This window comes from Pagrus major, chromosome 3 (assembly GCF_040436345.1).
Source record: "Pagrus major chromosome 3, Pma_NU_1.0".
NCBI classification, from domain to species: domain Eukaryota; kingdom Metazoa; phylum Chordata; class Actinopteri; order Spariformes; family Sparidae; genus Pagrus; species Pagrus major.
In genome coordinates, this window is record NC_133217.1 from 15,254,000 (window position 1) to 15,264,092 (window position 10,093).

The window sequence follows — 10,093 nt, forward strand, 5'->3', positions numbered from 1 at the left end:
GTACGCTCCAGAGTTAGCATGGAGGACCACAGAAAGATCTACCAAAGACACTTGGAGTTCTGAGTATGCTTTAAATGTGCAGTACATAAGAATTGGGCTCCTTGAATTCATTCCAACAAATAGGGGACTGCTAACTGCTGCTAACTTTTGTCTATACATCCTTGACTTTAGCTACCATTAGCTTGTTAGCTCAGTTAGCCATGTATCTAGCTGGACTTCAGGGGAGTGTTGGTGTTTACACTGCTAGCACAGGACCTTTGGACCACTGGTAGAATGAAATTTTCAGGCACAAGGCTAGCTGGTTAGCACGCTAACTTCAGCAGACATCTCTTCAACACAATACATAGACACAATAGTATTTGACACAACATCTGCCCTGTTGTTTCCTTACGGAAGCCCTAAAGGGCCATGCATTCGTACATTTTATTTCCTCTGTTTTCCTGTGATAACGAGTTAATTTCATTTGTTTTCTCGAGATCTCAAGTTATTATCTCGAAATAACAACTGTGTTTTCCCGAGATAACAGGATCATTTTCTCGAGATAACGAAACTTTGTTTTCCCGAGATAACGATATAATTAATTCGTGATCTTGAGAAAACAAAACGATAGTGTAGTATATTAAATCATTGCAGGAAACATCATTCAGTGTAGCAATGTCAGAGGAGCATGAGCATATCGATCAACGCGTCACATATCTTTTCAATCAAGGCCTGACACAGGCTGAAATAGCATTATGCCTTGCTATTACAGATAATATACACATTAGTGTGCGTAATCTGAAAAGACGGTTAGCAAAGCTTCAGCTATATCAGCAGCGCAATCTAAGCGAGCCTGATGTTGTCGTTAACTACATAGCTGACCAGCTACGAGGTCCCGGGCGTCTCAATAATCTCAGGCCTATCATATGACAGTCATTATCTCGAGATCTCGAATTAATTATATTGTTATCTCAGGAAAACAAAGTTTCGTTATCTCGAGAAAATTATCCTGTTATCTCGGGAAAATGGCAGTTATTTCGAGATAAATACTCGAGATCTCGAGAAAACAAATGAAATTAACTCGTTATCACGGGAAAACGGAGGAAATAAAATGTATGAATGCATGGCCCTTTAGGGCTTCCATATTTCCTCACACTCTGTTGATAATTTTAGCTGGCATATTAATACAGAAATAATATGATTGCTGTGTACTAGTGAGGACACTCACAGTCCTGGTAAGGATAGAGGTGCAGATGTGTGTGCGCGCGCACACACACACACACACACACACACACACACACACACACACACGAACAGACAGCACACAGATTGGCAGACAGACAGTCTGAGCCCAGAGAATGTGCTACTGCATCACTTCTGCACTCACACAGTCAAAGTCAGCATTTAAACGCTGTCAACACATGCACGCTCACAATCTTGATCTCTTTGTCACTGAGCAGACCTCCCTCACCCACCTCCTCAACCTCTACTGCCTCTTCGCCACTCACACTTTGTAATGTTTACAGGTCAGAAGGACTTGCACAACAAAACTGTTCATCCTAACAGGTCAGTCCTCTTAAAAAAAGACATAAAGCTGGTGGTAGTTTTTCCTCACGAGGCAGATTTCAGCTTTTTTCAAGGATTTTGTCATATCTTGGTGCCATTATCTGCTTCACTCTAGCTGGTGAAGATATTCTTGTTCCTTTTTAAATGACCAGAATCAAGTGCAAATGATCTCACATAGAGTTTTTCATTTGTTCCAGGAAAAAATGACTTCACATCAGACAAAATGACTAGTGAAAGCTTTTTACAGCTTAAACCATATTTCTATATATTATATACATATATATATACATATTTCGTGGGTCAATGAAATGTCGGAAATATGGACACAATATGACCCATAATTTGTGCCAACATTCAAGTAAGATAGATTCATCTGTGTCTTTGAGATAAATTATTTGTGTTAGCTCAACCTGAGCACTTACATCCCTTTGACCTGTCCATAACCTCTGCATGTGTGTGTGCTCGGAACATTTCTAATCATACATTCTGTGACCAAAGTACCTCTTCTGATTTTGACAGAAAAAATACTTGCAATCATGCAAAAAAAAAAACAGCACACACAAGCACAACCCACCAACACACACACACACACACACACACACACACACACACACACACACACACACACACACACACACACACAAATGTGTTTGATGGTGAGAATAAAACACTCTCTACGCCCTTTTGCCCTCTACATGCTGTGTAAATTATGGAACAGCAGCCAAATCACCATCATTTGCTCAAGGAGAGGACTGAGAGCTTCCACACACTGAGCGCACTTTCCTGCCCGACACCCACGTAAACCATATTAAGTTATTCCAAAGTCATGATTGCACTGACAGGTCCAGCAGCTGTAAATGTTAAATTAGCAAGCCACTGTGTGATTAGATGTCACCAAACATCAGAGTGGGCATATAGATGTGTTGGATTCTCTTCACTGGAGCAGGTTTTATGTAACAGAATGAAAACATGCAACACACTCAAGCTTGAATTTGTGGCTGATTTGACAGTTTGTTGACTTGTTGAGTATAGCAGAAGCTATTTGGCCAGAGTGCAGGAAGAGAGCTTTTTGCTGTGTATTAGTGTAGCAGCACAGTGTTGCAGAGGTGGTGTGAGTCAGGGTCTAGTGCTTGGATCCCATGGGATCCAGCTACTGACGCCATGCCAACTATACAGTCAGCCTGGAGCGCAGATTGAATCCCAATGAGGATGTAAGCAAGGCTGCAAACTCTAAACACCGCAGGGATACCTGAGTGGACAAAGACCCTTCCTTTGGCTGTATGCTCACACACAACCATGTACACACAGGTTACAGAGGGATGAGGCTGCTCTGTGTTTTCATGTATTTGTGGTAAGAAAAAAAGAAGCATTTGCACTTTGCACATTTCTGATTGTAGGCCATCTAATCCTGTTAAAACCCTTTTGAACCCATTTAATGCCATTTCCCTCGACATGGCATAGAGGGCGGGAGTAGTGCCTGCCTGCCATAATATACTGCATTGTCATCCAGAACAATTATTTCCTTTTTTAGCCCAGTCTGGCTTATCCAGCTATTATACTGGGAGGAAAAAGGGGGGAACAGGGAGACGTGGCAGCAGCAGCAGCAGCAGCAGCAGCAGCAGCAGAAAGAGACAGAGTGATGCAGTAATCTAATTATTCAGCAATGAAATGACACAAACACACCAAATACACATAAAAAAAAATTCAAAAAGTGAAGAGAAGGGGAGACGTGGTACAAATGCTTATGTTGAAATCATGCCAGTGTATGCACTTTCCATGTTCTGGTTTAAAATGTATCCTGCCTGATAAAGCAGCACTCATGGCAGATTTCTTCACTCTGCTCTCAGATTGGTGAGAAAAATCATCAATAATCAACAAACCTTTCCTCAAGCGCTCCATTTGCAGTGTAGAGGAGCGTTGATGCATTCAGTTAAAACAGGTCAAAGGTTGCAGAGCGTCCAATGTTTGACCCAAAAGATTATGAAATCAATATAAGATTTACTCTGAAGTGAATTCAGAAGCCAAATAACTTTTACAGAGAACTCACTGTTATGAAAGGAACAGTTTGATACTACTTCAAGTGCTAAAAGTGCAAATAAAAGTTCAAGTGTCTGCAGCACTTGTCTGTAGCTGACTAGGGACACTTTTGTGCAAAGATGGACTGGTATTTCAAGGTACCTGGGTGTTTGACGGATGGGAAGATGTGATGGAATACTGTTGGGAAGAGATGCCTATCTAATTCCTCTTTGGAAAATCTTGCTTAGCCACTGTCTAAGGATATATTGCTCCTCTGCCTGTCATTGTTATTGGTATTGTTACTATTATTAATACTGCTATACTGCCTGTCACTCAATTTTGTTATATGAAGTCATATGTCAGGAAATGTTTTTTAAAATGTTATGTAAAATGATTAAAATGTTTAAATAAAAAGTTCTAAAAAAAAAAAGTTCAAGTGGTAAAATCTGTGATACAGTTTTTATATCAGCCCTAAAATGTGAGTAAATTGAATATGTAATATTTCAAAATACAAACTTGCTTATCATGAATTGTGGTTATTTGTATTTCAGAGATGAAAGATGTCAGCGGTCACAGCAGTGACATTTGTTTGAATCACATTCATACAAGCAAAGATCCCCACCAGCCAAATAATAAATAACATATGTGACACATATGTGAGGACAGGCCATGGGCGAATGGTTACATGGTCACTTGTGACATTGTAACTGACGTGGGTATTCTATGAACAATAAAAATGTTGGGGAAATCTACAATTTAACCTGAAGGCTTAAAGGGTTAATCAGCACTAATACAAAGCAAGAGAAATGACTCCTGAACTAAAAGTCACGATCATGTGGAACTCTGAAACTATTTTGCAACCTAAAAAGAGACACTCTACATATTTCACACATCAAAGACAGTTTAGTTGTCATGGGAAGTAGGACTCGCCCTGTGAACATGGTTGTGTTGCTCTGGGGGAAATTTGTATAATAAAGACTTAAAAGACAGTCTGTGTTACAAGCTGAGGCTTCAGTTAGAAAGTCATGGCTGTTTACCGGACAGGCAGCTTCAAACAAAAAAGACGCAAATGATATCTATCATGGGAAGTGTAGTAGTTAACCTTTAAGGAGCTTGACTGATACCATTGAATAAACGTCAGAATCAAGCCCCCTGGCTCTCAACCCAATTTGACATAGTGGCCATCGTGTAATTACAACGGCATGTGATGAACAGAAGTCTGAAAAGACTTTTTCACATGAGCTTACATTGTGAAAGAAGCGACTGTAAAACAGTGGATACATTTTTTAAGCATCACAACCCCTATGAAATGACTTGTTTGATTATCATAATTTATTCTATTTGGTCTGATAACCGTATTTCGTAAGTCTAGAAGAGCCACACGATTAAAGCTTTCATCCCCATTCAAGTTAGCGGAGGGCTAAAGTTAGACAGCTCTGCTGGGGGGGGGACTTCATCAGCACAGGATGAAGAAATGCTGGTTTCATAACCAGACAAAAAAGATGCCTGAGGGGACAGCAGGGGCACCAAGCTGCTGAGTGGATCGAACCAGTATGAAACGCAATCATACAAGCAAAAACCAAGCCAAATAATGATTAACTAAAGATAGGCCATGAGAAAATGGTAACATTGCTGTGAAACTGTAACTGAGAAAGTGGGTATTCTATCAATGGTAAGACTTTTACAGAAATCTGAATGTTAGCTTGAAAGCTTAAATCAGAGTCAGACAAATCTAACCTTAACCATGTGTTTATTTTTGTAACAAAGGTCCCTTCAAATTCAACAAAGTAGTACTTACTTTGCCCAAACCATGCTTAACTTTTCAAAAGTGATTTGTTATGGTTCAGTGAGGCGCAGAGAAATTATGTTGTTCTGCTGACAGGGGACAGGGGGATTTTTGGGATTTCGATTTGCCATCTAATTGCAGAGGACTTGTTGTTTGGCTTTTTTAATCTGAGGTAACCATCACATAAAAAACTGTTCTCCAAGCAGTAAAACAAATGAACTTGGCTGTTAAAAGAGCACCACAAACTAAAGATTTATCTAAAAATTTAAATTAGAATAAAATCATGAGAACAGAATTGTGGAAAACTAACAAGATGTCCCATTTTTTCCAGATTAAACTCAAAATGTTTTGGTGGGTCAGTCAGTGATGTCACAACATATATTTCGCCTCATTCATTCACCTTCCTGCCCCCAAGTAATGGATATGTGATCCATCATTACAAAAACACCCTGCTCTCACTGCCCTGCATCAATCAAACTCAGAAAGGTGGTGCGGAATAAGTGTTTGCAAATGCTATTTATATAATATCAACAACTTCTTGAAATGCAAAGACTAAAAATGTGTTGAAAATGACAATAAACTGTAAAAACAAGAACTGTAACAATCGTTGAAATCAATAATTGAACATGTACTGATGTAATCAATTGCTATAAATCATTAAAAGAAAGGGAACTCCTTTGTCCGATTTAAAGATTTCCGACGTTTCATTAACAGATAATAATATTGATCTCTATTAAAACTGTCAAATGTCTTTCGGTTAACATACTGACATGTAATTGCTGGTACTGTACAGACATTTGAGCATAAAAATACACACGCATACACATATATACCTACACACTTTCCAATCAATACAACTTCAAGCCAACAAGAACAAACAGGAATTATTTTCTCTAAAAATTTCAGATAAGCCTAAGGAAATGAGAGACTTCCTCAGACAAACACACCCAAACAACACCCACGGTCACAAAATTAACATGCATGCAAGCACATACATGTACGTAGCAATACACACAAGCACACACACACACACACACACACACACACACACATACTGTATAATATGGGTGGAGGAGCCTTAGAAACACCACATTCACCCACTCCAGGCCCGATCTGAGGAGAAAGATAAAAGTCTGCTGTAATTTTAGGAGCATTAGTGCTGCTTTGGTCGGGTTTCTGCCGGCTCACTGATAAAGCCAGTACACTTAGAACAACATCCTCCTCTCCCTCTGCTGCCCAGCCCCCAGCTCCAAACCTACCCTCTATTTATTCCTGCCATTCTTCTTCTTCCAGCAGCAATAAATACACACGGCTCACTGAACAACCACTCCATAACTATAGACAGGTATATCTTTCATCTAATAGGAACACATTGGGAAAAAAAAAGATTAAAATTATGAATGATGGGAAATTATTAGAGGAGATTGTAATGTAACCTGTGAACACAGCCCGAGAAGAAGAGAAGAACCTGGAGAATTAAATCGACTGGCTGGGGCAATAAGAGCTATTGATTTGTCTTAAATACGAGTAAAGGGATCGATTTAGGTGGAGGTTCCCCCGGGAACGACCCTGTTAGGGAGTTTAATTGAATGTATCAGGACTTCAGAGCCTCCAGTAAGCAAGCAAGGAACGGGAACGAGGGGTGGAGGCAGGGGTTCACGTCCCCCCACTCCCAGAATATGAAAAATGGAAATCTATCCCCCCCGGATTTGTCATCATGGCCAGTCATTAAATGCCTCCAAAAGCTAAAAAAAAAGAAGAAGGAAATTTTCCAATTCCATAAGGGTCAGTGAACTCCTCCATGTTCATATTCGTTTACATGTTAACCAGAGAACACAACAGCAACGCATCATGTACAGCTGATCACTCTCACTCACAAATGTATCTATTCTTTTTTGTATTGTTTTTGAGGATTCCACCTACCCCCCGATGTCTGACTGATGGTTTCACCCTTGACCTCCATGTGCTTCTCTGAGCGTACATGACGCACACAGAGAGAAAAGCACGGCAAGTCTGTAGATCCCGTGGAACATATAGCAGCAAAACAATCATTTTGAAACAACAACCACAGCAACGAGTGGGCTTCCTTTTGTACAGCTATTTCATAAAAACACAAAAGCAGTACTTGAGAAACAATAGCTTGTGTTTGTGGTGGAGTGTTTGTGGCCAAAACAACACTTTTCACTTGACAAAAGCACCAACACCCACACAGCTGCGAACTAAACTCTCATCCCGCTCTTGATCCACTCTGCAAACCCGGTGTCGCAATTAAAGTGCCGCTTCACGGCCACTTATCTTGTCACACATATTCATACACATGCACATGGGCCTCCCTGTCTCATTCAGTCTCATGCTTTAACAGAAACTCTTCTTCTATTATTCTATATAACACTTATCTGTGATTGTAACGAGAACATTTCTATCTAATGGAATATACAGCTTGATGTAGCCATGTTGCAGAATCTTTTATGGTAATGTAATGAAGAGTGCAGCATTCCACCACATTTAAAACACACGCTGACCTTTATTCTGACTTTTTTGAAGTGCACTTTGATTTTTTTTTTTTTGATCAATGGAGGTTCATTATAAAAACAAATTTTACTATGGTCTTGCTCTATGACTGCAATTCTGATGATCACTTGTAATAGAGAGAAGCAAAGAGGAACGAGGCAAAAAAAAATGTTTTCGGTGGAAGGTTCAAACACAAATTTTTACACTACATTTCCCAGGTATCATCTCTTACTCAGTGTATGCATTACTGTCATGTCCACTTGTTTGAGTTTCTGTGGGTGGTATGCTTTTCTTTTTGCTGGTTATTGCAGCTCATGTTAAATAAATACCAATCTTGGAACCCACCGGCTATTGTCTGGGGAACGGCCAGCAGATACCTGGATTACAGAGAATGGATATCTGGGCCAAGAATACATCTTCTGTGTGCCGGTCATTGTTTATAGTCCAATTAGCAACTTAAAATATGAGAATGGAGTTGGAGTTGAGAGATGACTAATCTCTATAAATAGATGTCTGCATATGACTAATGCACATAATTTCTTCAAAAAACTCAAACTGTTGTCATGAGACAATAGCCAAGGGTTTCCGAGAATGCATTTCGGCCAATGCATTCTACCTTTTACCTGCATGCAATCAAAGCCCTCTCAGTTGTGATAAGCCAATACTAATTGGACTACAAACAGTTTACTAACATCCCGTGCATAGAGATTGAATAAATATGTGTAAAAAATATGAAATGTGCAATTATAGAACTTGTCGACGTGCTGAAAAGGGGAATTTTGTATGTTTTGGACAAAGACAGGCTAACTGCTTCCTCTTGTTTTCAGTCTTTATGCTAAGCTTACTGTATGCCTGCTCCACCTTTATGATGATTGAGCAGTATCCGTCTCTTAGTAGCTCTCTGGATAAAAGCAAATAAGGACATTTTCCAAAATGTGCAACTATTCCTTTAACTACAAAGGTCTTCTTCTATTTATTCTTAAAACCCTGAAGAAGTGATTGCAAAATGTGACAAAATTTTGAAATTGTCACTGTTTATTGGCGCCGATGTGCTGCTTTTATATTTCACATCAAGCTACAATAACCTCTTCCTTCTGGATGGATAAACTTACCCACACCAATAAACACCTGTCTAAACACTCACCTCTGCACACACACACACACACACTGTAAACACACACTCACTCACCAGTCCTGAAGCAAAGAACACGGCCAGCAGTGCGAGGCAGGTTCCCATGACGATCAACAGCAGGAACACGATCAGCGGATGCTGCTGGCTCATTCTGTAGTAGGACTCGTACAGCCAGTCCTGGGGCTTCTCGCCCTCCACGCACACCTCACCCTGAAACCCTGGACACCCGTCTCCCAGGATCTCGGGGCCCTCGCCGCCCTCGCCGCCATCGCTCTTCTCCAGCAGGTAGCGTCCTCGGGTCCACAGAGCCTCCTGCCACATGGGTAGCTGCCTCTGGAAGGACGGTCCTGCTTGCTGACCGACCGAAACACGTGTGCACAAAAGTGAACAGTGTGAGAGATGCTTTCTCTCCCCTTCCTCCTCACCCTCAAAAGTCCACCTCCACCTCCTCCTCCTCCTCCTCCTGGTTTAAAAAAGTTTGATCAGTCGTGTGGGATGGATGGACAGTGGAGTGAGAGAGAGCCAACTTTTCAGCTCCTCCGGTTTGCCTTGCATCCTCTACCGCTCCCTCCGCTCGAGGCGACAAACTGAGTCAGGACAGTGTGAAAACTGCTCTTCCTCCTTCTCCTCCACCTCCTCCTCTTCCTCTCAGAAAAGGTGGTTGGACACCGGAGAGGAGAAAGAGAGACTTCCCTTCCTTGCTTCTCCTTCTTGATGTTTGGTCAGGCAGTCTCTGCTCGCCGCTCTGCTCTCTGGCTGCGACGAGGCAACATGTAACTCTGCTGAGGTGCAGATGAGGACTGAGGGAGAGAGAGAATGTGTATAACTGGGAGGGAGAAGAGAGAGCAAGAGGAGAGAGGGTGTGTACCAATGTGTGTGGTGGGGAGAGCTAGTGGGTAAAAGAGTGTGTGTGTGTGTGTGTGTGTGTGTGTGTGTGTGTGTGTGTGTGTGTGTGTGTGTGTGTGTGTGTGCTGTACCTATCAGAGCGAGTGGAAATGTGAGAATGGTGATGTGTGAGATTAGCTAATGTGGAGAGAACTGGTATATGACTCAAGACTGTGTGTGTGTGTGTTTGCAAGGTGCAGAAAAGAGAAGAGTTAGAC

The 10,093-nt window shown here is 41.2% G+C and overlaps 1 protein-coding gene across 1 annotated transcript in view; it reads right to left on the reverse strand.

The window, feature by feature from the left end:
• The window catches only part of adcy2b (adenylate cyclase 2b (brain)), a 51,658-nt gene extending 41,903 nt beyond the window's left edge, over positions 1-9,755 (reverse strand). The window contains exon 1 of the mRNA XM_073463002.1: positions 9,048-9,755. Within this exon, the coding sequence (XP_073319103.1) occupies positions 9,048-9,311 (264 nt within the window). The 5' untranslated portion in view covers positions 9,312-9,755. The remainder of the gene's footprint in view (positions 1-9,047) is intronic.
• Positions 9,756-10,093: the final 338 nt, after the last annotated feature.